This window comes from Pogoniulus pusillus, chromosome 19 (genome assembly GCF_015220805.1).
Source record: "Pogoniulus pusillus isolate bPogPus1 chromosome 19, bPogPus1.pri, whole genome shotgun sequence".
Taxonomy (NCBI): Eukaryota; Metazoa; Chordata; class Aves; order Piciformes; family Lybiidae; genus Pogoniulus; species Pogoniulus pusillus.
Genome location: NC_087282.1, coordinates 12,122,406 through 12,150,308, shown reverse-complemented (window position 1 = coordinate 12,150,308; position 27,903 = coordinate 12,122,406). Strand labels below are relative to the sequence as shown.

General features: G+C 49.6%; 1 protein-coding gene across 12 annotated transcripts in view; it reads left to right on the top strand.

Annotated features, from left to right (window-relative positions):
* The window catches only part of C19H8orf48 (chromosome 19 C8orf48 homolog), a 115,399-nt gene that overhangs the window by 84,214 nt on the left and 3,282 nt on the right, over positions 1-27,903 (top strand). For 2 of the 12 annotated variants that reach the window (XR_010305776.1, XR_010305777.1), the window contains exon 8: positions 3,955-4,247. The exons of 1 other annotated variant lie outside the window; for it this stretch is intronic. Coding sequence is in view for 1 of the 11 variants with exons in the window: in XM_064159318.1 (XP_064015388.1) it covers positions 221-310 (90 nt within the window). In the remaining 10 variants the exon portion in view is untranslated. Of the gene's footprint in view, positions 1-220; positions 518-3,954; positions 4,248-4,365; positions 4,632-13,228; positions 13,272-20,661; positions 20,704-24,884; positions 25,191-25,216; positions 25,356-25,448; positions 25,894-27,903 lie in introns of those variants that run through there. 9 more of the 12 variants (XR_010305780.1, XR_010305779.1, XR_010305784.1 and 6 more) reach the window with 9 other exon arrangements.

Below are 27,903 nucleotides of genomic sequence, written 5' to 3'. Positions count from 1 at the left end.
AAGGTCTTATCCAGCCTGGCCTTGAACATCTTCAGGGAGGGGGCATCCATAGCCTCCCTGGGCAACCTGTGCCATTGTCTCTCCACCCTCACTGGGAAGAATTTCTTCCTAATCTCCAGTCTAAATCTCCCCTCTTGCAGCTCAAAGCCCTTGCCTCTCATCCTAGCACTACAAGCCCTTGCAAAAGGCCCCTCCCCAGCTTTCATGTATCCCATTTCAGGTACTGGAAGGCTTCCATAGAGTCTCTCTAGAACCTGCTCTTCACCAAGCTGAACAGCCCCAACTCAAGATCATCCAGTTCAGCCATTAACCCAGCACTGCTCGGTCCTTTGAGCCCTACGGCTGTGCTCGGCAGCCTGTAAATGACAGATGTACATCAGTGGGCAGAAGCAGCTTCTGCCTTCATCTGCAGCCTCTTACACTCCTGACTGCTTTGTCCCATTGGTCTATTTCCATCAGAAAGCAAAAATGCCTTCCCTCAGTGGCTGCATCCAGTTGAATGTCTTTTATTCTCAGCAAGATCCAAGGAAGGCAATTTACAAGGGTTTGGGGCACTCAGGACACAGGAGCACAGGGACTTTGGAAACATTCCTTGTGTATGATGGATGGGATGTATTATCTAAATGCTAATAAATACCCAGCCACAAATTGGCTCCATTTTTCTTCATTCCTCTGCTGCCTGTGTTTGTTGAATGACACTAAATCTAGCCTCAGACACATCACAGCACTAATTAGTTCTGATTTCTTCCTTTGTTCTTTCTTTTTGGTAGGACACTATGGATATGCTACCTCTCACTGTATTTATGTTACAGCCTCCTTGGCTTGGCTCTAGGGAGAGCATGGAACATGGTTTGGTGTGAGACAGACAAGGTGCAAAGCTGGTGTAAATCTTATCTGGCACAGATAAGCCTGATTCAGAGCACTCAGTTGGTTTGCATTTATGACAACTGTCAGGATTTTCCTAAAGGAATGATCATAGAATCATAAAATGGCTTGGGTTGGAAGGGATCTTAAAGGTCATCTAGTGCCAATCTCCTCTGTCACAAGCTAGGACACCTTCCACTAGACCAGGTTGTTCAAGGCTTCATCCAGCCTGGCTTGGAAAACTTCCAGGCTTGGGACCTCCACAGCTCCTCTGGGCTCACCAGTGCCTCACCACCCTCAAAAGGAAGAAATTTCTCCTAATGTCTTACCTAAATCCAACTGCTTCCAGTTTGAAACCATGATCTAGATCTGGTCCCTACCAAAGCTTTCCCTGGCTCCAGATGCAGGCTTTTGTGGTGTCCACTTCCAGTTACACAGAGTCACAGATTGCACTGAGTTGGAAGGGACCCTCAAAAGTCATCTGGTCCAACCCCCCTGCAGTGAGCAGGGACACCTCCAACTAGATGAGGCTGCCCAGGGCCACATCAAATCTTACCTTGAATGTCTCCAGGCATGGGGTCTCAAACACATCCCTGGGTAACCTGTTCCACTGTCTCATCACCCTCATTGCACAGAACTTCCTCCTGAAGTCCAACCTGCATCTAACCTGTTCTAGTTTCACACCATTGCCCCTCATCCTGTCAGCACAGGCTCTTCTAATCAGTCCCTCCCCAGCTCTTCTGTACTCCCCCTTCAGGTACTGGAAGGCTGCTCTAACAGATCCCCAGAGCCTTCTCTTTTCTGAGCTGAACAGCCCCAACTCCAACTCTTTCAGCCTGTTCTTGGAGAGCTGCTCCAACCCTTACTGCCCAAATCCCTGTCTTCTTTCTGTCATCTCTAATTATTTGCTTAGAGCTAAGTCTGGACCCAACTGATGCTGTTGATTTCTGTAGGATCAAGGTCAGCTCCATCTGAGCTTTTTCCTTGTTCATCTTTTCTAGGGAAAGCTGATAAAAAGCAATTCAAAGGTGGCTGCAGAGATACAATATGTCAGCACTGTCACTGAGCAGCGATGAGATGACCTCAGCAGGCTTGAGGTTTGATCATACTCATCCAAATCCACAGATGAGACAATCTTGTTAAATAATTGAAGTGGTATGAAGTTCAGGCCTCTCACATTTAGTGCTTTTCAACTCTCCTGCCACTTATTTCATTGCTCTTTGCAGAGAAATTGCACTTTTCTACTTGTAGCATTTGCTCTGCTCTGTGCCACCGGCTCCCAGCGGCTCCTGCAGACCTCCCGACCTCCTTGTGCAGCTGTAATATCATGGCTTGTTTCCATGGAGACCAGAAGAATGGGATAAATACATCTGGCTGGGAATAGCAAGCTTCCCTCTTCTCTCAGCAGGAGAAAACCAGAGGGGCAATGGTGACCTGAGGGTGGGGTTGCACAGAGAGGACCCGGTGCTGTCCTCCATGTCACCGAGTCAGGGTGATGTGTGCAGGGCTGGTTCTGTCGCCTCAGCATCTTTGGCTGGCTGGAGGAGCCAGCCCCAGCCCATAGGCTGTTCTGCACCACAGCTACCTCTCAAGAAACCTGCATGCTGGGAGCAGTGAGGGTGGTGAGACACTGGACCAGGTTGCCCAGGGAGGTTGTGGGGGCCCCGAGCCTGCAAATTCTCAATGCCAGGTTCAAGCAGTGTGGTCTAGTAGGTGTCCCTGCTCATGGTAGGGGGATTGAAACTAGATGATCCACAGACTCCCTGGGCAACCTGGTCCAGTGTCTCACCACTCTGACTGGGAAGAACTCCTCTCTCTCATACAGCTGAGTAGGTGAACTTTGTCACACCATTGTTTAAAGTTACGGTGGATCCAGTCCATAAGTTTTAAGCCCAGATGTTCCTCACTCCTGGTGCAAGGAAAAGCTGAACCCAGAGCTGAGTGCTGGTGGTGGAGGGGTGTTGAAATAATTAAAAACTAAAATCCAGAACTTCCCCATTGGGAGTAGAAACATTCAGCTGTAGCAGACCTGAGCTGGAACCTGTTGATGTTTCCTTCACCGTCAGCTCCCTTCCGCTTTGTCACGTCTATTAATTAGTGCAAACAGCACATTTGTCTGTCTGTAAGCAGGCAGACTTCTGCAGGCCTTGTTGTTACTCATTACTTGAATCACTCTCTCTTTATCTTGTTTCATTCTGCTGGGACACCCAAGCAATTTTCCAAGGCTGTGAGCACAGGATTGTATAGAAATCATTCCCAACACTGATGCTTCTGGCTGGAGATGCTCTCTCTTGTGACTTACCAATAAACCAGCACAGCACTTTGCTGCTAGCAGCCTTAGGCTGCTGAAATTTGGATTTTACAGGTGAGCTGGTAAATTAGGGTCTTTCACTTTCTGTAGATACAGAGGTTTGATAGATTCACAGACACATTCAGGTTGGAAAAGACCCTCAGGAGCACCAAGTCCAACCGATGTCCCTACTCTACAAGGTTCACCCTAAACCATATCCCCAGGCACCACATCCAAACAACTTTCAAACTCCTCCAAGGTTAGTGACTCCACCACCTCCCTGGGCAGCCCATTCCAATGCCTGACCACTCTTGCTATTTTCCTAATATCTAGTCTAAACCTACCCAGTTGCATCTTGAGGCCATTCCTTCTTGTTCTATCACTATTTACCTGTGAGAAGAGACCAGCACCAACTTCTCCACAATGCCCTTTCAGGTAGCTGTAGACAGCGATGAGGTCTCCCCTCAGACTCCTCTCTTTCAAACTAAACAGTCCCACCAGAGCTGGGTTTGGTGTTTTACATAGTCATACTGACAGTTCCCTGTGCTTTCCTTCCCTCACATTCAGAAAACAGTTGGTTTGTGTTCTGTGTTTGGCTGAAGTGGTTGCTTTTCCTGAGCATGTCTATGTGCAGTCTAGATGGGGCATGGGGGAAATAGCTTCTCACTTCTCCTGCATTTTAGCAGCTGAGTAAAACCAGGTTTGGTTGGTGTTGTTTTCATTAACATCACTCTCATTCCAATCTTGCTTTTTGAAACTGGAGAATGTTTGCTGCTTCTCCTCCACTTTTGTTTTGTCAGGAAAACATAAACATGATGCAGTGCCTCTCACTGTTCTCTTCACAAACCCTGTGCTGGTGTTGCTGGGACAGAACTCCATGGGCTGCAGGCCATTAGCAGCTCAGAGTCAGCCAGGGCAGCTGAGCTGAGTTGGCTCCAGGTGTACCGCAGACCATCAGCATCATGGGTGGAGTATAAAGGGTGGAGTTTGCTAAGGAAGTTCTTCTGCTAGACTCTTCAGCTTGGGCCCGTTCTCTTTCTTCTGCTCTTGAGGACTGCCTGCCTGTTTGGTGTGACTGCTCTGCCTTCTCTGGGTAAGTATCATTTCAAATACTTCAAACCTGCACTGCTGTTAGTTTGGTTGTTTCATTGCATCCATTTTCATCTCAGCCCATGGTCTCTTCTTTTTGTGATCTCCCTCCTCTCCTGCAGAGGAGCCATAGGGTGATGGAGCAGCTGTGGACATAGGTGAAATGCTGGCCCAGGCTATGAGCTTGAAAGATTGCCCAGGCAGAAGAAACTCCTTGCAGATGTCACCATAATATTTTCTTTTTGTCTTGGTGGTTGTTAACAAAACCTGCTTTCATAGGGTTTGTATCTTACTCTGAGTTGCTTGTCCCCTGGAGAGATGTTCCAGTCCCCTCAGTGTCTTTGTAGCCTCCACTGGACTTTCTCCAGTAGTTCCCTGTCTCTCCTGAACTGGACCCAGGACCCAGCTGTGGCTTCACTAGGGCAGAGCAGAGGGAACTACTCATTGCAACTACCTGATGTCTCACAGATCAGGGATGCTGTGGGGACATCCATGGAAATGCAGCACCTCTGCTGGGCCAGTCTGCCTCAAAAGACAGTGTGAGGCTTAATAAATGCAATTAATTTTCCTGATTCTCAAAAGGTTCTCTTCATTAAGGCTCTGATCTTTGCTAATCTCTCATGTGGCTACTTAACACAGGTTTGTCTGTATTGATTTTCTTCTGTGGCTCCTGCGTGCTTTGAACACCTCTCGCACTCAGCATGGTTTGTTGCCTCTGGTTATACTGCAGGACACAGCCTGCTGAGTCTGAGACCAAGGTTGCTTTGCATTTCAGCTTCCTAGGTCTTCTCTTATCAAGAGCTTGACAGGCAAAGGCAGCTTCTAGCTGAGGTGTTTTGTAAACTTCTGCCTGATTTCCTCCCATAATGTCTTTGGGAAGAGGGGAGATTTAGACTGGAGATTAGGGAGAAATTCTTTGTGATTAGGGTGGTGAGACACTAGAGCAGTTGTTCAGGGAGGTTGTGGATGCCCCTTCCCTGAAGGTGTTCAGTGCCAAGTAGGATGATGTCTTGTGCAGCCTGGTCTAGTGGGAGCTGTCCCTGCCCATGTAACTGGATGATTTTTAAGGTCCCCTCCAAGCCAAACCAGCCTATGATAGTGAAGTATCTGTGAGTGGGACCTTTCTGAGGTGGACTGGCTTGTAGGTGACTGCCACAAAACTATCTGTTCATACAGAAAAAGGATTTGTCTTGTCTCCTGTGGGTCAGCTCCCTTCTCAAGTGGAGATCTGAAATGAAGCTGGGATGGAGGAGAGCACAATGCTTTCCTCTCTAGCTGTGGAAAGCTTTGCTGCTGTGAGATCAGTTAATTGTTAGTGCCATCAACAAAGCTGTGGGTGAGGATCTGACCTGCTGGAAAGCAGCTCTGTGGAGAAGGAGCTGGGAGTGCTGTCAGACGTCAAGTTGCCCCTGAGCCAGCAATGTGCCTTCGTGGCTAAGAAGGTAAATGATCTGGGGTACAGGATATCATTTGGCTGTTGTATTTCCACGTGGAAAACAGTTATTTGTACTAGGGGAGCTGTGTCAGGGCAGGGATGTGCTGAGTAATCGTGCAGGTGGAGGAGTGATGGGATGCTCCAAGTCCCCATCCCTCAAAGTCGTAGTCCCATTACTTACAGTGTCCTGTTACCTCTGTGACAAAGTGATGAGTCTGACAACAGAAACGGTGAAGAAACTCGAGGACTGTCTTGGCGAGGTGGCTGAAATTGCTCAACAAGTCTCACTTGCCTCGAGGGCAAGCTGGGAGGATGTAGCAAGGAGGGAAATAATTGGGAGGCTATGAAGGCAGAGGATAGGCAGGCTGGTGGCAGGAGATGCGGAGGAGCTACTGGCATCCGTGAATGAAGTAAATAGCAGAAGAGGAGACAAAGTAAGGCCTCTTGTCAGCACTGCTGCTCATTTCTGGAATGATTTTCAGCAAGTCCTTTTATTTACTTGTCTGGCACTGCTTGTGCATGGTGCTGAAAACTTTTTGCTGTAAACAATTTTTAGGTAGGAGTCCTGAAACCAGGTTGTGCTCAGAGGATGTATGGTTGGGTGGTTGCTGCTGTGTCATCTTTCAATGCTAGGGCAAGAATTTAATTCAGAGTTTCTTGGGTTGTTTTTTTTTTTCTCTACATTAAATATTACTCTGTCTGCTGGGGGAAAAAAGAGTTCTGGTGATGATACATCTGTGAGATGCTTTGAGTTGTCTGGATGAACAAAGAGTTTTATGTGCTGGCATGGTAGCTTGATGTTACTGCAGTGTTTGTGGTCTGAGATTGTGTCATAGGTGGCAAACAGAAGGTGTGGACCTGGGAGTGCTGGTGGACAAGTTTCCTCATGAGCCAATAATGTGCCCTCATGGCCAAAAAGGCTGATGGTGTCCTGCATGAAGAATTTTGGCCACCAGATTGAGGGAGGTTCTCCTCTCCCTCTACTCTGCCCTAGTCAGGTCATATCTGGAGTACTGGGTCTAGTTCTGGGTTCCCTTGTTCAAGAGAGACAGGGAACTACTGGAGAGAGTCCAGGGGAGGCTGCAAAGATGCTGAGGGGCCTGGAGTATCTCTGTGAGGAGCAAAGGCTGAGAGTTCTGGGGCTGCTGAGCCTGGAGTAAAGCTGCCTGAGAGGGAATCAGCAATGCTAAGCATGAGCTAAAGGGTGCAAGAGGATGGGGCCAGACTCTTCTCAGTGGTGTCCAGTGACAGGGCAAGGGGCACAAACTGGAACTTAGGAGGTTACATCTGAGCAGGAGGAGAAACTCCATTGGTGAGAGGGTGCCTGAGCCCTGGAGCAGGCTGTCCAGAGAGGCTGTGGTCTCCTTCTCTGGAGAGAGACACATGGACATTGTGATCCTGGGCAAGCTGCTGTGGGTGCCCCTGCCTGAGCAAAGGGTTGGGCTGGGATGATCTCTAGAGGTGCCTATTGGGATTCTGTGGTCATCTCCCAGCAAGGTGCTGATGCTGGGAAGTAATTGTTGGTGCACTTGAGCTTACATGGGCAGAGAAGAATCATGTGCCATGGTCTGGTTGACTGGACAGGGCTGGGTGCTAGGTTGGACTGGATGATCTTGGAGGTCTCTTCCAACTTGGTTGATTCTATGATTCTATATGACATGTAACAGCAATCCTGTTCTGTTTACTTGCTGAGACTCCTGATGGCTGGAAGAGCAGCAAATGCAGAACATCTGCTTCCCCATCCCCTCAGACTTGTTCCAGCTCCCAGTGTACTCAGCTGTTGAGTTCTGTCTGGCTGCCATCTCCCTGCTTTTGAGGACTAAGTGTTTAGGAAACCCAGCAGAGGAGGCAGGCAGGGGATGTGCATTGCAGAAGCTGTGATGGTCAGCTCACAGCAGTCAGAGAAAAGCCTCAACAACATCCCAGAGCTCTGCTGAGGTTAACTGGGGTGTATTAGAAGGGCTGTGGCTAGTGGGTTAGGGAAGTTCTCCTGCCCCTCTGTGCAGTCCTGGTGAGGCTACATCTGGAGTACTGTGTCCAGTTCTGGGCTGCCCAGTTCAAGAGGGTCCTAAAACTGCTTGAAAGAGTCCAGCACAGAGCCACAAAGATCATTAATGGAATGGAGCATCTCTCTTAAAAGGAGAGCCTGAGGGAGCTGGGGCTCTTTAGCTTGGAGAAGAGGCAACTGAGAGGTGACCTCATCAATGTTTGTCAATACATAAAGGGTGAGAGCCAGGAGGCTGGAGCCAGGCTCTGCTGGGTGATGCCTGATGACAGGACAAGGGGCAGTGGTTGGAAGCTGAGGCATAGGAAATTTCATTTAAACATGAGGAGGAATTTTTTCACTGAGAAGGTGACAGAGCACTGGAACAGGCTTCCTGGGGGTGCGTGGAGTCTCCCTCTCTGCAGATACTCGAGAACTGTCTGGAGGTGTTCCTGGGTGATCCTGCTCTGACAGGGAGCTGGACCAGATGATGCTCTGAGGTCCCTTCCAGCCTCTGGCATTCTATGGTAACTGACTGCTTCAAGCTGTTGCTGCAGGCCTTCCAGGAGAGAATGATTGCTGTGGAGTAAAGTGAGCAGTTGGATGTCACCTGCCTGTGTGACTCTTAGACAAGCTCTGCTCTCTCTTGAAATATACTTTTCAAAGTGGCTGAGCTGGAAGAGAAGAGGTGAAGGCCCTGTGGGGCTGGCAGGTTGTTTAGGGTGTCCTAAATGAGGCCAGCAAGGTACTAAGAGATTCTTCACAAGGTCAAGCAGCAGTCAGGGGGATATTTTTTTGCAGCAGACAGATTCAAAATCTATTACAGAGTAATCTGAGCTGATGGCAGAGAGATCAGAATACAAAATACCAAATTATTTCATGTTTATGATTGTTTGGTGATAGAACAAGAGGAAATGGCCTGAAATTGCCCCTGAGGAGTTTCAGGTTGCATATTAGGAAGAATTTCTTTGCTGCAAGAGTGGTCTGGCATTGGAACAGGTTGCCTAGGGAGGTGGTGGAGTCACTATCCCTGGAGGTGTTCAAGAAAGGTAAGGAGGTGGTCCTTGGGGTCATGGTTTAATGGTTGTAGTGGTGGTGATTGGAACTGATGGTCTTAGAAGCCTTCTCCAACCAAACCAATTCTGTGCTTCTATGAAGCTCTCCCTGTCCAAAGGCCATTTTCTGAGCTGTTCCTGCAGAGTACAGGCCTGCCAGCCCCACCAAAGCTGCTTAGGAGCCTGGGCAGCCCAGCACTGCCCTACACATCCTGGCCCAGACACACATGGCTCTGGGTTGTGGCTGGCAGGCACAGAAATCCTGCCCTGAGCAGGCTTTGTGACAGAGCCTGCTGTTGTGTAAGGCTGGAGAGAGACATCTGCAAACAAAGTGCACCCCAGGGGAGCTCCTGCTGCCGAAGCCTCGGAGATGAGTTGGCTCCACTCCAGGCCTTGGAATAACGAGATGGAAAACGAGCTCTGACAGGTTGAGTGGAACACTGCAGGGCTGCCTGTGCCAGATACCAGCCTGGGTACTTCTCTGCAGAGGGATTACAGCTGCAGTGCCCTGCCTGGGGAGGAAAAACCTCATCCCACTGCAGGATGGGAAGAAGGACAGCACATTCCCTTGCCTAGCAAAGTGGAGTCCCCATCCCTGGAGACATTTCAAAGCCATGGGGATGTGGTGCTGAAGGAACCGGGGTTATTTAGTCTTCAGAAAATGAGAACTCATCACCCTCTACACCTACCTCAAAGGAAATTGGAGTCAGATGCATTGGAAGAGGCTGCCCAGGTTGGTGCTGGAGTCCCCATCCCTGGAGGGATGGATGTGATGCTGAGGGATGTGGTTTAGTGGTGGTGGCTTAGTGCTGGGATTGTGAGCTCTAGGTCAGTACTTGGACTTGATGATCTCAAAGGTGTCTCCCAACCCAGATGATTTAATGATTCCATGGAAGGAACACCCTCTTTGGGTGCTGGGACTTCTTGGAGGGCTGGATCCACACAGAATGGTAGGGGTTGGAAAGTGATCTCTGGAGATAGGGTTCAATCCTCCCTGCTAAAGCAGGATCACCTAGGGCAGAAATTCTTCCTAATATCCAACCTGAACCTCCCCTGGCACAATTTGAGGCCACTTCCTCTTGTCCTGTCACCTGTTAGGAGGGAGAAGAAACCAACCCCCACATGGCTCCAACCATCTTTCAGGGAGCTGTAGAGATCAATCTTCCCTCAGCCTAGTAAATTTTTGTATGCCTTCCCCAATGGAAGCTGAGAAGATGGAAAACTGAGCCCTAATTGCTGTGCTGTATATTTCTTAGGACTTCAGAGAAGACTTTGTCTCTCCCCAGGTCTCTTCCAAACTTCAGAATAATTTAAGCATATCACCCAAACACATCTTGGTTCCAAGCAAACTTATGGTTTAGCTTGTGAAGTGTGGAGGCTGTGTCTGGTACCACCCAGAAGCAGGAATGCTGGTGTGTGGGTCCAGTTTGGCTGTGCTCTCAAGGACTGGCTTTTAGCAGAGAGGAGGTGAAGGGAAAGCAGAGTTTGAGAAGTCTTTTCATCCCCTGTGAAGACTTCTGCCTGCATGCAGGCTGGAGAAATAAACCCAAGGCTGGAGCTGGTGCTGGGATGGGCTGGGCTGTGTGAATGTGCTCCAAGGGAGAATGAGGGACAATGAGTGACTTTGTTGTTGTCCCTTCTTGGGGGGAAAATAGATTATGTCAGAAGGACCTTGAGCATCCTGGTCCTACTAGAGGATGTCCCTGCCAGCATCAGGGGGGTTGGAACCAGATATATGTTAGAAGTTGGAAGGGACCTCCAGAGATTGAGTCCAACCCCCTGCTGCCAGAGCAGGGCCATAATCTAGTGCAGGTCACACAGGAATGCATCCAGATGGGTCCTGAAAAGTCTCAAGAGAAAGAGACTCCACAACCTCTCTGGGGAGCTTGTTCCAGTGCTCTGTGACCCTCACAGTAAAGAAGCTCCTCCTCATATTGAGGTGGAACTTCCAGTACTGCAGTTTATACCCATGACCTCAGGGCACAACTGAGAAGAGCTTGTCCTCTCCCTCTTGAACTCCAACCCTCAGTTACTTATAAACACTGATTAGATCCCCTCTAAGTCTTCTCTTCACCAGACCAAAAGACCCTGGGTCTTCGAGGTCTCTTCCAATCTAAACCATCCTGTGACTCTCCACTGCACCAGTGCAGATTGCAGTCCATGTCTGGGTAAAGCAAGACCCAAGTGGAGGCTTCTGAGCCTTGTTTTTAATGGCTTCTACCCTGCTCAGCCTTCCAACAAGCATGTTGAGCTTGAGCCTTGTGACACTTCCCAAGAGCAACTGGATTTGCAGCAAGCTCTTGGTGTTTTGTGATGGGGGCTGTGAGCATGGTTTGCATTCCTCATTTGTAAAGCACTGTGAAGACAGATTTGGTTCATCCTCACCTGGAACTGCCTGATTGCTCATGCCAGCTTCTACCCTCAAAATAATTTATAAGCTCTTCTGTGTCCTGCTCTCAACAGCCTCCACGTTGATTAATCAACTTTTCTGAGTTGATTAATCAATGGTTTGGCAGACAGCAGGTAAAATAACTGCATGGAAGTCAGCTCTTAGTCTTACATCAAAACTTCAAACTGAGGAAAGTGACCTTCAGTTCCTGCCTTTTCTCCAAAACATGGGAATTCTGTCCTGCTGGCCCCAGGAAAACAACAGCCTCAGAGGAACTCTTCCTTTCCTTGCCACCAGGTCCAAACCACTCAGGAGAAATACAAAAGTCTTTCCCCTTCCTCTAAATCTGGAACCTGTTTTTAGCCAAACCAGCCCTGCAGATAACCGTGCAGTGAGTCTTTCAGCCTTCTTTGTGCTATCCATGAGGCAACTAAAGCAGGTCTGCAGCTCAAGGAAACTTGGCTTCTCATGGCAATCTCAGGGAGATTTTTCTGTCTTTCTAAAGCTGTTCTCCTCTGAGAAAATTGATTCAATTGTCTGTCCATCTTCCCTCAGAAGATGTCATGGTAGCTACATCCAGAAAAACCCAAACAACAAAACAACCCAAGGCTTGCAGCACCTTGTGAAAAGGAGCTCATGTTTATCTCCTAGATTGAGGAGGGGAAGTGGAAGTAATAAAAATGCAAAGGATTTGCTAGGACTGATGAAGGAAATCCATAGATCCTTGAGGGAGTTAAGATTAGAATCTTCACCTGGTTCTTTCTCTACACTTTGCTTGAGATTTAGGTCACCTATTGCTGGGCTGAACACTTGGGAGCACTGGAAGTGTGGCAGACCTTCCAGGAACTTCAAACAAAACAAAACCTGTCCTCAAATCCATCTGAAATAGTCATAGAGAAGTGTAACAGTCATCTTGCTGCCTCTTCTGTGCTGGCCACCACTAACTGCTGTAGGATTTCCCCAGGGCTTTTCTCTTAATGCAGTTTTCATCATGTTGGAGGTTGAGTGGGAAGGGACCTTTACAGCTCATCCAGTCCAATCAGGGACATCTGCAGCTACAGCAGGTTGCTCAGAGCCACAAACAACCTGACCTGCAATGGTTCCAGGGATGGGGCATCTGCCATCTCTCTAGGCAACCTGGCCCAGGCTCTCACCATCCTCAGGGTCAAACATTTCTCCCTTCTGCAGTCTAAATCTCCCTCTTCTAGCTCAAACCATCACCCCTTGTCCTGTCACAACAGGCCCTCATCAGAAGTCTGTCCCCAGCATTCCTGTAGGTCCCTTTGGAGCATTGAGAAGACACTAGAAAGTCTCTCTGGACAGTCTTCTCCAGGCTGAACAATCCCAACTCTTTCAGCCTGGCCTCACAGCAGAGTGCTTCCAGCCCCCCCCCCCCCATTGCTGTGGTCTCTTCTGGCCCTGCTCCAACAGGTCCCTGTCTCTGCTGTGCTGAGGACTCCAGAGCTGGCCCCAGCACTGCAGGTGAGGTCTCGGCAGAGGGGCAGGATCCCCTCCCTCCATCTGCTGGCATGGGAAAGTTTTTCATCATTTTGGGCAAAACTTGACATTGTGTGAAGGGAGAACGGGAGGAAGGTGCAGAACAAGAAGGAACAGTGGAGGTGCAGAGCACTAGGAGAGGCAGCAGAAGCAGTGTCTGTGCAAGCAGATGAAGTACTGGGTTTGATAAAAGCCATGACAGCCTGGCAGAGCTGGATGGGTAACAGGAAGGAGTTAACAGCACTTGCTGCAGCACTGCTCCTGCTATTGGCCTCTCATGATGCTCCTACCACGGCTTGGTCCATGTCAGTCTTCAAAACACGCTGAGTACACTGCAGTTCAGCCTCCAGTGACTTCATCTGGTTCTCTGTGTCTGCTTCTGACTCTGAAGTCTCCAAGGGGACCAGAGGGCAGAAAAGGGCTTAAACAACAACTTTTTTTTCCCCCTCTCTTTAAACTTCACCAAAACACAGAATCTTATCCAGCATTATTCTTGAAGCCTCATTTATTAGAGGAAACTTTGGACTTAATCCACAGGGCTATTAGGGAAAGAGCACAGCAGGAAACTAGTTAGGCTGTTGAGTAGAAAATGGACTTGCTAATAAACCTCTTGTTCTCATTGCAGTCCCAAGATGCTGAACTGGTTTGGTTTTAATCAACAGGAGTTGGTGAGTTTGGATGACATCTCTTTAAATTAGTACCTAGCATTAAAAGCATGGGAATCAAATGAGGTATTTCAGGCAGAATTGGGTATTTCTTGTTTACAGCTCATCTTTCTCTTGGCACTGTAGTCAGAAAGAAAACAGAACATTGGCTTGGCCCTCTTTTTTGGCCCTTTTTTTTCAATCAGTGTAACTTTGTCTGCTGTGTCTTAGTGTGGCATAACTAAAAGGAGGGCAGGGCTCTGTGAGTCTGTGAATGGCAGGGGTTGAAATGGACCTCTGGAGATCAGCCAGTCCAACCTCCTTGCCAAGGCAGGTGCACTTAGAGAAGGTTACACAGGAACAAATCCAGGTGGCTCTTGAAAATTTCCAGAGATGAAGACTCCACCACCTCTCTGGGCAGCCTGCTCCAGGGCTCCATCACCCTTAAATCAAAGAAGCTCCTCCAGGTGTTTAGAGGGAACTTCTTATCTTCAAGCTTGTGCCTGCTACCCCTTGTCCTGTCACTGAGCACCACTAGGCAAAGTCTGGGCCCATTCTCCTGACACTTGCCCTTTAAGTATTGATCAGCATTAATAAGGTCTCTCCTTACTGTTCCCTCTTCCAGGCTAAAACCCCTCAATTCATGCAGTCCTTCCTCATCACAGACATGTTCCACTCCCCTCTGCATCTTTGTAGCCCTTTGCTCTGCCCTCTCCAGCCAGTCCCTGTCCTTCTTGAACTGAGGAACCCACAACTGGACCAGTACTCGAGATATGACCTCACCAGGGCAGAGCAGAGGGGAAGGAGAACCTCTCTTGACCTGCTAGCCATACTCTTCTTCATGCACCCCAGAATGCCATGGGCCTTCTTCCTCCACTGATTCTGTTCCACTCCTCATTGATCTGCCCTTTCTTTTCACCACCCTTGGTTTTAGTATACATCTGTCTAGAGCCAACTTCCAGCTTGTTCTCTCTGCCTGTTGGTTTTCTTGAGACCTAGAAGCATCTCTGTGCTGTTGGTGCTTTGCTTGGGAGCTGAACACTAGCAGCCATTCAGAGCTGCCATAACAGGGCTGAGAGTAACACACCTAGGAAAACTGCATGGAGCTTTCTGCAGTATCAAGGCCAAGAGGTAAAAAAACCCAACCAACAAACACAATTACAGACTAATTATTTCATCTGCACACTGCTGGGAATTGGCATCTATGGAAGCAAGAGGAGCTTGGCCATAGGGGTTGTTACAACTGGTAGTAAAGCCCTGACAACCACCTCTTTGTGCTTGAAAATTGCACAGGTTTGAAGTTCCTCCAGATGCTTTATCTATCCCCTAAGGATGTGGTGAAGTCCATGTCCAGTTTGGGTTTGGCACTTGTATATCCTGATACTCAGATCTAAGCTGAGACTCTTTCTCTCTGTTATTTTCCACAAGTTGGATGTAGCTGCAGTGAGTGGGAAAACTCTTCATACACATTCAAAAGTAAAGGCTTTGGTAAAGCTGCTGAGTTTGTTACTCAGCCCTCAGACCTGTGTCTGAGCCCAGAGGGTACCAGCAGCGTGTAAAGAAAGGAAGCAAAGCTGCTGAAGGGTATGGAGAACAGGTCTGGTGAGGAGCAACTAAAGGAACTGGTGTTATTTACTCTGGAGAAAAGGAGGCTGAGGGGAGACCTGGCTCTCTACAACTGCCTGAAAGGAGGTTGGAGCCAGGTGGGGGTTGGTCTCTTCTCCGAAGGAACAAGTGATGGGACAAGAGAAAATGGCCTCAGGTTGCCCCAGGGGAGGTTTAGTAACAATTTCTAGCCCCTTGAGGGCTGTCAAGCCCTGGCTCAGGCTGCCCAGGGCAGTGGTGAAGTCTCCATCCCTGGACAGCTTTCAAAGCTGTGGAGGTGTGGTGCTGAGGGACATGGTTTGGTGGTGACCTGGCAGTGCTGGTTCATGATTGATCTTAAAGGTCTCTTCCAACCAAAACAATTCTATGATTCAGTCCTTAGCAGATTTTTTTTTCTTCTAGTGTTGCAACCCAAACTTTCTTTTGAAGCCCAAGGATGTGACTGCTTAGGCTGGAGAATGTGGAACTCTTGGGAGAAAGTGAGCCCTCTTCTGTAGTGCTCAGACTAAGTGAATCTGTGGTGATCAATAAGGAACTGTGTCATTTGTTGGACAGGCTCTGTCTCGGGGGGCACTGGAGTAAAGACTTTGGCAAGAGGAAGGCAGAGACAACCACATTTATATAATTTAGGGGAGAGATTTCTCTGAGGAGACATAACCAGAGGCTCTAACTCTCTTCAAGGTAACCTAGACTATATCCCTTGCTGTGTTAATTCCCTCCCCGTGGGATCGGATAATCCATTTCATATGGTGATAGGACAGAAAATGATGACCTGAAGCTAAGGCAGGAGAAATTTCAGCTAAACATATTCAGGAGCTCTCAAAGTTAGCACTAAGAGGAAAAAAAAAGGATAAATGGGAGAGGGATTAAGAACAGCTTCTGAAGGGAATCAAAGCTGGTGACAATTAAGGAGGACACACTAACACAGCAGTGCTCTTTGGAGCACATTTAGCATACTAGAGAGCTTGTCTGGTTTAGAGCCAAAGCCCTCTGCCCAGCTGCTGGAGTGGAGAAAGCATTTCCTTCCTGGGGGGCATGAAGAGTGTGGCCAGCAGGGCAATGGAGGTTCTCCTCCCCCTCTACTCTGCCCTGGTAAGGCCACAGCTAGAGCACTAGGTCCAGTTCTGGGCTCCCTTGTGCAAGAGAGACAGGGAGCTATTGGAGAGACTCCAGGGGAGGCTGCAAAGATGCTGAGGGGCCTGGAGCATCTCTGTGAGGAGCAAAGGCTGAGAGCCCTGGGGCTGCTGAGCCTGGAGAAGAGCAGCCCCAGAGGGGATCTGCTCAGTGCTCAGCAAGAGCTAAAGGGTGGGGTGCAAGAGGCTGGGGCCAGACTCTTCTCAGTGGTGTCCAGTGACAGGACAAGGGGCAATGGGCACAAACTAGAACCCAGGGTTCCATTTGAACAGGAGGAGAAAATTATTCACTCTTGAGCAGGCTTCTGAGAGAGGTTGTGTAATCTCCTTCTCCAGAGAGATTCCAAACCCACGCAGACATTGTGATCCTGGGCAAGCTGCTGTGTGTGCCCCTGCTCTAGCAGCGGGGTTGGACTGGATGATCTCCAGAGGTCACTTCCAAGCCCTACCATGCTGGGATTCTAGAACTGCAATAAATTATTTAACAGAGCTGGGCTAGAGAGTTAACTCAGCTTCTTTGGCCCTGCTCCAACAAGTCTCTGTCTCTGCTGTGCTGACGGCTCCAGAGCTGGCCCAAGCACTGCAGGTGAGGTCTCGGCAGAGTAGAGCAGAGGGGCAGAATCCTCTCCCTCCATCTGCTGCCCACGCTGCTGGGGATCAGCCCAGGACAGGACTGGCTCTGGGTTGCAAATGCACAATGCCAACTTGCCTCCAAACTTTCACTCTGCAAGGACTCCTCCACAGAGCTGCTCTGAAGGGTGACTCCTGGCAGCCTTTCCTTGGGAATACCTAGGAAGAGGATACCTGGATCCTCTGTGCCTGAAGAGGCTCCCTTTGCTTTGGAGCCCCCGTGGAGCCCTTGTTGCTGAGCAGCAGCAGAAAGAAGCCCCATGTGGTTTGCCACCAGGCTCTGCTCTCCTTTGTTGGTTGCAGGGATCCATTTACCATCACCTTCAATATTTTCCACTGGAACATCCTTAGCCAGTCAACTCCCAGAGTCTGCTGAGGGACTGGTTTTTGCACCCCTGCCTTGCAGAGTTATTAATTTATTGGCTGCATTAGGAAAGGTGGCAGCTGTTGTTTTTAATTTGAGCAGAGAGCTGAATTCTGTCAAGGAGTCTTTGTCCCCATATTAGGAGGGAACAAAGAATGCTGCACTGCAGCCATCTCATGGTATTTTTGCTACGTCCTACTCATCTCTTTTTCCTGACAGAGGGTTATATATCTTAATTATCTTTTGGCAAATTGTTATTTTTTTCCAGTTTATCATTCAATATGTTAGAAACTGAAGCTATTCAGAGCCTTCCCTTTTGCTTGCTCCTGTCTAAATCTATTTTGGGTTAAGGACATGCACAGAGACATCTCTTTTTAGGTAAAATGGGGCAAGACATCCCAGACTCCTCTTTTATTCTTCCCTCTCACACACACATTTTATCATTAGCTGGCTGCAATGGAGAAATGATGAAAACAAGCAAAAATAATTTAAATGTGCTCCAAATCCACTATTTTTTCTAACTGGACTAGTGGCTTTCTGAGGTGGGAGCTCTTTGTGAGCAAGGTGTAAGATATCCAAGAGTTGTTTTGATTGAAAGAGACCTTTAACCTTATGGAGTCTAACCCTTAACTCGGCACTGGCTAAACCATGTCCCTCAGCACCACCTCTCCATGGCTCAGAAACCTCTCCAGGGATGGGGACTCCACCACTGCCCTGGGCAGCCTGAGCCATGGCTTGACAACCCTCACAGGAAAGAAATGGTTCCTCATATTCAGCCCTCATCTGTACTGGTGCAGGGGGTTATTGCTTCCCAAGTGCAAGACCCTACCCATGCCCAGCCTGTTTCTCTCTCCGTCCAGCTCTCCAACCTATCCAGGTCTAAGCACCAGCCATCAGGGCAGTGCTGTCCTACTAGTTCAGAAGGAAAAGAGGGACAGTTTCTAGCAAGGACATGGCTGGTTTGGTTTATGTTCCTGAGCTGTTGTGTGAGCCAGGGTTGGACAAGTCCCACTGAAGCTCAGAATTAACAAAAGAAGGAGAATCAAGTAAGTGTGGATTCTCTGCCAAAGGCCAACAGCCAGGTCCTGGGTTCTGCTTCATTAGAGTCAGACATGCAGGGATTTCAATGCCATCAGCAGGCTTGTTCCACTTTTACACTCAGGTAATAGATTTTGGCCCAAAGAAAGTGCAAAGAACTGATCTATCACTTTGATTTAGTTGAATATAGCTGCACTGCCCTGCTCAGGAGAATATTTAATCAGGCCCCATGTCATATTGCCTGTGCTCTGACTGATTCCTACAACAATGCCAGTTCAATTCTGGAGCAATTGACTGTCTTGAGGAAGAACTAAACTGCTTGGCAGGCTAAGGGAGAGAAGCAAGGCCCTGGCAGGAAGGCTAAGTATGGGTGGTGTCATTGACCACATCAGTACTGAGTGTAGAGAAGAAACATGGGGATCAAGGGCACCCTCAGTGAGCCTGTGGATGACACCATGCTGAGTGGGACTGTTGGTCTGCTTGAGGGTGGGGAGGTTCTGCAGAGAAACTTGAACAGGCTGGATCAGGGAGCTGAGGTCATTTGTATGAGGATTAACAAGGCCAGGTTCCTGCACTTGGGTCAGAACAGCCCTCCATGAACCCTCCAGACTTGGGGTGGAGTGGCTGGAAAGTGACCCAGCAGAAAAGGACCTGGGGTGCTGGTCGAGAGCCATCTAAGCATGAGGCAGTGTGTGCTCAGGTGGCAGAGAAGGCCAGCACCATCCTAGTCTGCATCAGCAACAGTGTAGTCAGCAGGAACAAGGCAGGGATAATCCCCCAAATCCTGGCTTCAGTTTTGGGTCTCTCACTCCAGGGAGGACACTGAGAGGCTGCAGTGGCTACAGAGAAAGGGCAGCAAAGCTGTTGAAGGGTCTAGAGAACAGGGCTAGTGAGGAGCAGCCAGGGGGATTGGGCTTGTTCAGCTTGGAGAAAAGGAGGCTGAGGGGAGATCTTCAGACTCTGTGCAACTCCCTGACAGGAGGCTGCAGCCAGGTGGGAGTTGGTCTCTTCTCCCTAGTATTTAGGTGCTAGAAGGAGATGAAATGACCTGAAATTGTCAGGAGAAGTTTAGGTTTGATATTAAAAACAATTTCTTTGCTGCAAGAATGGTCAGGCACTGGAACAGGCTGCCCAGGGAGGTGGGAGTGGGGGTAGTGGAGTCACTGCCCCTGAAAATGTTCAAGAAATGTGTGGCCATGGCACTTGGGGCCAGGGTTTAATGGCCATGGTGGTGTTGGCTTGATGGTTAGACTCGATGATCTTTCCAGCTGGAACCATTCCATGGTTCTATGAAAGTTTCCTGTAAGAGCATTAAAAAGCTTAATATCTCACCAGCAGGTAGGAGCTGCTTAATCAGCTGGAAGACATTGAGCTTTTGCCTTCTTAGAAGCTCAGCTCCACCTTGCCCACTATAATAGTTTCAGAGCCTCAAGGCATTAGCTCATCATGAAGAGCACAGAAAATGATGTTGTTATGGTGGTGCTTTGGTGAACTTCATCTGGTGTCACTGCCTGGTGAAGTCAGGAGGAGGATGTAAGTTGTTCTTAAGATGAAGGGGGGAAAATCTGTCTGCTTTTATTGGTGTTGGGGGTTTTCTATAGGTTATGGATGATGTTGGTAAACTCATACTGAGTGGGAAGTGTTTTTATGCTTCCCCTGCAGGTTGTACAGTTGTTAAAATCCAGAGGTTATCATGCAATTTATTTAAATGTGCTCTGGCTAATAAAATACTCCAAGTGACTCAGACCTGCTGAGTTCTGGAGGATCCTTTCAGAAAGATTTCCTAAGTGTCTGAATGAAGCCCAGGAAGATTAAGCATCAGAACTCCTCTCTACTTAAATAATGAGCTTGTAATTGCAGCTTTTATGTACTAGGCACAGGCATCGTGGTCATTTGCTCTCCTTAGCTGAGATGGAAACTGCCTCCCCTTAATTCACAGAGCACTGAAGCTCTGCTTGCTTAGATTATGAGCTTGTAATATCAAACTGGATCAACACTCAGTTTGGTTTGCATTAGAATCATTCTGATTTCAAATCCTAATTTGCCAAATGACAGACCAAGACCACTGTGCTCAGGTGGTCATGAAGGATCAGGAATAGCGCAGCCAGCAGGACCAGGGGAACAATTGTACCCCTGGGCTGGGCACTGCTGAGGCTGCACCTTGAATCCTGGGTTCAGTTTTGGGCCCCTCACCTGAAGAAGGACATTGAGGGGCTGGAACAGGTCCAGAGAAGGGCAACAAAGCTGGTGGGGTCTGGAGAACAGGTCTGGTGAGGAGCAGCTGAGGAAGTGGGGCTGCTTAGTCTGGAGAAAAGGAGGCTGAGAGCAGACCTAGCAACTTCCTGGCTCCCATATGAAACTGAAGTTCTCTCAGTATAGATTAAAACAGTGGTTCCATTTCACCTGTGGCTCCAGCCTGTGCCTGCAATGGAGAATAAGGCTTCTCAGTGCTTGCCTGGCTGTTGGAGAGGACAAAAAGCTACCAGCTCCTTAGCTGGCCATAAGAAAACACTTCTTGTACTGAACGTGTCAGATCCTTTCCCTGGGGTGACAGTGACTGCTAAGGGGATTGTCGGCCTGGGATAAACAACCTTGAGGTGGTGCTGGAGCAGCATTCAGCTGAGGTTTCACCTTTGTTTTTCAGCTAGAAATGGAAGCAGCTTTGCGCTTTGGGGTGTTGCAGCTCCATTAATCAAGGGAGAAGCCTCGGGAAATCAAACTTCTTTTTCTGATCTCTCCTCAGTGTGACTTAGCCCCAAGCTGGGGAAAAATCTGAGGGTGGCAAAGAAGCAGAAAGTGACTTTTAAACTGTTCAACTACTTCAGCCCCTGCCATCCCCAGAGGTGATCCCAAGAGCCTGTTCCAGGGCTGTCTCATGCTGACATGCCCTAAGAAACTCCTGTTTGATTCCTGTTACCCAAGGACACTTCTGCTTCTCATGAAGCAGAAGTAAGGGCTGACAGGAAAGGCTTTGCTTTTGTTTCTTAAACATCATTTCCAGTCCTCTCAGCCTTAGCTGTCAGCATCTTGCTTCAGTCCTGCAGTGTTTAGATCATGTTTACTGTTTTCAGCTCTTGGCAGCACCAGCACTCATCTAAAGCAGCTTCCTCCTCTTAACTTGCCTGGAGTGAACCTGGTGCAGTTCTCAAATTGAGAAAGGGCAGCAAAGCTGGTGAAGGATCTACAGAGCAAGACCTATGAGGCATAGCTGAGGGAACTGGGGTTAAGTCTGCAGAAGAGACCTCACCACTCCCTACCACTGCCTGAAAGGAGTTGAGAGTTGGTCTCTCCTCCCTAGTTATCAGGTGACAGAATGAGAGGAAATGGCCTGAAACTGCACCAGGGGAGGTTTAGGTTGGATATGTGGAACAGTTTGTTTCCTGCAAGAGTGGTCAGGCACTGGGACAGGCTGCCCGGGGAGGTGGTGGAGTTGCCATCCCTGGGGGTGTTCAAGAAATGTGTGGACATGGCACTGTGGGACAGGGTTGAATGGCCATGGTGCTGTTGGGTTGAAGGTTGGACTGGATGATCTTAGAGGTCTTTTCCAACCCAAACAATTCTGTGATCCTGTGATTACATAAATGCAAGTGGGAGAGGGGCTCCTGTTACTTATATTCCAGGCTTGTCCTGCATGTGTGAAGTGCTGGATGGAAGCAGTGTGGAGTAGAAGCAGGGTGCTGGTGGTGTCTGTGCTGCAGCATACAGAAACTGAGCAGGCAGGGCTTGTCACTTGTCCTGATTGTCACACAGCACTTCTACAGACCACAGCCAGCCAGGATCTATCAAAGGATGGAAGAAAAAAGATGTTAATCTTAGGAACATGTTTCAGTTGGAGAAGAACTCTGGATCACTGAGTCAAACCTTCCACCCAACACTACCGTGGCCATTAAACCATGTCCCCAAGTGCCATGTCCATATGTTTCTTGAGCACCTCCAGGGATGGGGACTCCACCCTGGGCAGCCTGTTGCAATGCCTGACCACTCTTGCAGGGAACATATTGTTCCTAATCTCCAACCAAAACCTTACCTGGTGCAACTTCAGGCTGCTTCCTCTTTCTATCACCTACTACTAGGGAGAGGAGACTGACCCCCACCTCAGTCCAAGCTCCTTTCAGGGTGGTGTGGAGAGCAAATGATGAGCCAAGCAGCTGAAAGCTGTGCATCCTGCTGTTGGTGCATAAGGAAAAACAATACCTTGTGTCCTTTGTAGACTCATAGAATCAGCCAGGTTGGAAGAGACCTCCAAGCTCAGCCAGTCCATCCTAGCACCCAGCCCTAGCCAGCCAACCAGACCATGGCACTAAGTGCTTTTGCTTCAACACCTCCAGGGATGGTGACTCCACCACCTCCCTGGGCAGCCCATTCTGATGCCAATCATTCTCTCTGCCAACAACTTCCCCCTAACCTCCACCCTAGGCCCTCCCCAGCACAGCTTGAGGCTGTGTCCCCCTTGTTCTGTTGCTGCTTGCCTGGCAGAAGAGACCAACTCCTACCTGGCTACAGCCTCCTTTCAGGTAGTTGTAGGCAGCAGTGAGGAATGCCCTGAGCCTCCTCTACTGCAGGCTGCACACCCCCAGCTCCCTCAGCCTCTCCCTACAGGGCTGTGCTCCAGGCCTCTCACCAGCTTTGTTGCCCTTCTCTGGACTTCCTGCCCCTTTGAATGCTGCCATTCCAGAAATCTGTTTACAACCAAATCATCCCTGCAGAAAAGGCATGAGTTTGGTTAATTCTGCTTGGCAAAGAGCATGGCCTGGGCACCCACATCATGGCCTGATCTCTAGGCAACAGCTTCTCCATGCTGCTGCTCTTTCTGAAGTGGGAAGGCTAAAGAGCATTAATAAGAAGCCTGACAGGCTGTGAAGACAGCATACGGCTAGAGAAGAGGGTGCTGCTGGATCTCCACTCATAAATCAGCATCATTATCACACCAGGGGAGAGAAAGAGAACCCAGAGCAAAGGCATCTGGGGTGAGTTATGCCTGGGAGCCTGCTGGAGCTCTCCATCTTCCCCAAGCACTTGCCTCAGTGAAGCCATGCAGCCTGCCAGCAGCCATTAATCCCAGCCACGCTGCCAGCGAGCCGATACAGGGCTCAGGAACATATTTCTTCTCTGACAGTTTAGGTTTGGGGGTTTCTGTCCTTTTTTATACTGGCTGTAAGGAGCAAGAGAGCAAGGCTCAGGAGGAGCAGCTGGGGGAACTGGGGTTGTTTAGTCTGGAGAAGAGGAGGTTGAGGGGAGACCTGATTGCTCTCTACAACTCCCTGAAAGGTGGTTGGACTGAGGTGAGGGTTGGGCTCCTCTCTCTAAAATCAAGTGATAGAAAAAAGAGGAAATAGCCTAAACCTGTGCCAGGGGAGGTTTCAGTTGGAGATTAGGAACAATTTCTTTCCTGCAAGAGTGATCAGACACTGGAACAGTCTGCCCAGGGAGGTGCTGAAGTTGCCGTCTCTGGAGATGTTCAACAAATGTGTGGGCATGGCACTTGGGGATGTGGTTTAATGGCTGTGGTGGTGTTGGGTTGAAGGCTGGACTCCATGATCTTGGAGGTCTTTAGTTCTAGTGTTCTATGTCATGTGTGTTTTAGCATCTTCACTTCTCTCTGCTGCAAGTCTGGAGGCAAAAGGAGGGATTCCTGACAACCATCACCAGGAGCTGGGTCTCCTCCAGTTATTTGTTTGGAGGGAGCCTGACAACTTGGCAGAGCAGGGGTAGATCTCAGCACTGCTTTGTCTCCTCTGTGGAGGCTCTGTGAGACTAATTGTTTCCAAATGAACATAGCCAGCAGCTGGGCAGGATCTGAAGCTCTGTCTCTCAAGCTGCTCTGCCTTGCATGAAGCACATTTCCATCACCAGGGGCGGGCAGAGTGAATGAAATCCTCATCCCCAAAACGTTGCTTTGCAGTGTCTCATGCCAGTGCTCTTGAGAAGCTGGGCTAGAGCTGTGAGCTGGATGTTTACCAAGTGCTGAATAATGCATCCCGGTGAATCACACACAGATTCCCTTCCTTCCTCCTGCAGTTATTGTAAGCAATAATATAATTGACCCAGGACAAAAGTAAGTCCAGTTCTGGCCTTGCCAGTTCAAGAGGGACAGGGAACTACGGAAGAGAATCCAGTAGGGGTTGCCAAGATGCTGAAGGGCCTGGAGCATCTCTGTGAGGAGCAAAAGCTGAGAGCCCTGGGGCTGCTGAGCCTGGAGAAGAGCAGCCTGAGAGGGGATCTGGTCAGTGCTCAGCAAGAGTTAAAGGGTGGGGTGCAAGAAGATGGGATCAGACTCTTCTTGGTGGTGCCCAGTGACAGGACAAAGGCCAGTGGGCATAAACTGCAACCCAGGAGGTTCCATCTGAACAAGAGGAGAAACTTCTTTGTTGTGAGGGTGTTGGAGCGCTGGTGCAGGCTTCCCAGAGGGGTTGCAGACTCCTCTCTGGAGAGACCCCAAACCCACTTGGATGCAGATTCAAGGACTCTTGATTGTCACTAGAATCTCCTCCGGAATCCAAGCATGCTAAGGGTTGGAAGTGACCTCTGGAGATCATCCAGTCCAAACCTCCTGCTCAAGCAGGGTCACCCACAGCAGCTTGCCCAGGATAACAATGTCCAGGCTAGTTTGGAGTCTGTCCAGATGAGGAGGTAGTTATTCATACTGCTAGTTTTAGTGCTCAAGTTAAGTGGTCAACAATACTTGTTTCTCTCCTGCTACTTTGATCTCTGTAATGAGTTTCTCCCTCCAGTTTCACTATCATTAGGCTGTATATCCTTGCAGAGGTTTTGTTAAAGCAGCTTCTGGAATTGTTTGTCCTTGCTGGGCAAAGGACCATCACCACTGGTGTGTTAAGTGGTTGTTACCTCTGGGTTTTGCTCTCACAGGTTACAACTGATCCGAACAGAAAAACAGCTGTGCCTTGGCACTGTCCCTACACCAGCAGCAGGGTAGCACACAGCAATCCTGCCGTGCCCACGAAACACCAATTGGCCTTCCACCAGCCAATCTATTGCTGAAAAGGGGTTGTTTTCACTTCAAAAGCCCCCAAACGCCACCTTTGATGTGCTGCTGTTCTGCACCTGAGCCCCTTCCTGACCAGCTGTATGGGAACAGCAAGCTCCTTTGTCTAGAGCAGGGGTTTCAACTTCAAAGCTCCTTCCTCTCCCTGTGAAGCTGCTGCTAGTGTTTGTTCCTGACTTAGAAAAATGCTTCTCAGATCCACAGACTTTCCTCACCAGGACAGAGAGCTGCTGCTGCTCCCGCTGTTGTCCCCGAGACAAGAACGCTGTAGCCACATAGCTTTGCTATTTGCTCACCATCACCTCGACAGCAAAAATCTCTTTGTCGGCAGCTTGGTATGTGAGTAGGTATCAAACCCGCAGCTCCTCACAACGCCGATAGTTGAGGGACCTCTGGCTTCCACTGAGTGTAATTTTCTCTCCTCCAAGGCAAGGGTGGGTGCAGGTCCCATCTCCCTGTTCCCCGGGCTAGAGAACTGCAGCCAGGGTGCTACAGAATCACAGAATGGTTGGAGGGAACATAAAGAGATCATCTAGTCCAAGTTTGCCTAGAGCAGTTTACAGACAAACGTGTCCAGGTGGTGTCCTGCAGAGGAGAAGACCACAACCTCCCTGAGCAGTCTGCTTGCTGGAATGCTTCTGTACTCAGATGCTTGCCTCAAAGAAAATGGCTAAGATGAGCCAAACTCTACTCCTGACTCCAGCAGCTTCTCTCTTAAGTTGTCCTTCCTCAGAGGCTCATCTCCAGCAGTGAGGTGGACTATTGTGACAGGAGAGCACAGTTCCAACCCTCAAGGTGCTGCTGCACCCTACTCAGAGATCCTTCACTCTTATATTTACTTTACATAGGTTCTTAGGCCTTGTTTTGTTCACTCTTGGAGTATTTGTAACTGTGCACATGCTGCACAGTGTCTGCCTGCAGGCATCCCGAGTCTCCATCCCCTGCTACAGCAGTTTTGGTGATAAGAAGTGGTAATTAAAAGTGTGACTCTCCTATTGGGCTGGAGTAGCTGCTGCCATGATGAAAGCCAGGCTGTTTCTTACACTCCTCAGCATCCTCCTTTACCTTTCCCTGGTGGATTGGACTTTTTAGTTTTGAAGCTATTGCTGACATTTGCTCTTTGTGTCCCATTTCCACATGGCTCAGGACACTGTCGCGCTGACACTGCCACCCTTCCCCTAGGGCAGACAGCTGCCACCTCTGCCTTCCCTCATCCCTTTCATCATCCAAAAATCTGCCTTTTTATTTAACAGTGAACAGATGGCTCACTGGAGAGGTCCCTGAAGGATGGAAGCTGGCCAGTGGGATGCCCATCCACAAGAAGGGATGGAAGGAGGAACCAGGAAATGACAGACCTGTCAGCCTGACCTCAGTGCCAGGCAAGGTGATGGAACAGGTCATCTTGAGTGCCATCACAAAACACCTACAGGATGGCCAAGGGATCAGGCCCAGCCAGCATGGGTTTGGGAAGGGCAGATCCTGCCTGACCAACCTGATCTCCTTTTATGATCAGGTTACCTGCCTGGTGAATGTGGGGCAGGCTGTGGATGGAGTCTACCTGGACTTCAGCAAAGCCTTTGATACAGTCTGCCACAACAAGCTCCTGGCCAAGCTGGCAGCTCGTGGCTTGGACAGATTCACTCTGATATGGGTCAAGAATTGGCTGGAGGGCTGGGCCCAGAGAGTGGTGGTGAATGGTGCCACACCCAGTTGGCAGCTGTCACTAGTGCTGTGCCCCAGGGATCATTGCTGGGCCCGTCCTCTTCAGTATCTTTATTGATGATCTGGACCAGGGGATTGAGTTCAGCATCAGTAAGTTTGCAGATGGCACCAAGTTAGGAGCAGGTGTGGAGCTGTTGGAGGGTGGGAGAGCCCTGCAGAGGGACCTAGACAGGCTGGATAGGTGGGAAGAGGCCAATGGGATGAGACTGAACAAGGCCAAGTGCAGGGTTCTACACTTTGGCAACAACAACCCCAAGCAGCGCTACAGGCTGGAGACAGAGTGGCTGAGAGTAGCCAGGCAGAAAGGAATCTGGGTGTGCTCGTAGAGAGTAGCTGAAGATGAGGCAGCAGTGTGCCCAGGTGGGCAGCAGAGCCAATGGCATCCTGGCCTGGATCAGGAGCAGTGTGGGCAGCAGGACAAGGGAGGTTCTTCTGCCCCTGTGCTCAGCACTGCTCAGGCCACAGCTTGAGTGCTGTGTCCAGTTCTGGGCTCCTCTATTCAAGAGAGATGTTGAGATACCGAAGGCGTCCACAGGAGGGCGACAAAGCTGCCTGGAGCACAGCCCTGTGAGGAGAGGCTGAGGGAGCTGGGGGTGTGCAGCCTGCAGCAGAGGAGGCTCAGGGCAGAGCTCATTGCTATCTGCAGCTACCTGAAGGGAGGCTGTAGCCAGGTGGGGTTGGGCTCTGGTGCCAGGCAAGCAGCAACAGAACAAGGGGACACAGTCTCAAGTTGTGTCAGGGGAAGTACAGGCTGGATGTCAGGAGGAAGTTGTTGGCAGAGAGAGTGATTGGCATTGGAATGGGCTGCCCAGGGAGGTGGTGGAGTCGCCGTGCCTGGAGGTGTTGAAGCAAGGCCTGGCTGGGGCACTTAGTGCCATGGTCTGGTTGGTTGGCAAGGGCTGGGTGCTAGTTTGGGCTGGCTGAGCTTGGAGCTCTCGTCCCACCTGCCTGGTTCTATGAGCCTGTGAAGTTCCTCGACAGGCGGCACTGTGCGCGGCGCTGTGGCTGCGAGTGCAGAGTCACCACCAGGGGGCGCCAGGCAGCCGTGCGCCTTACGCAAGCGCCCATCTGGGCCCGCTGCCCAGGGGCGCTCACACGGGGCTCCGGTCCTTGCAAGGACCCGCAGACCGCTTTAGTGACGCTACTGGCCGCGGAGAGGCA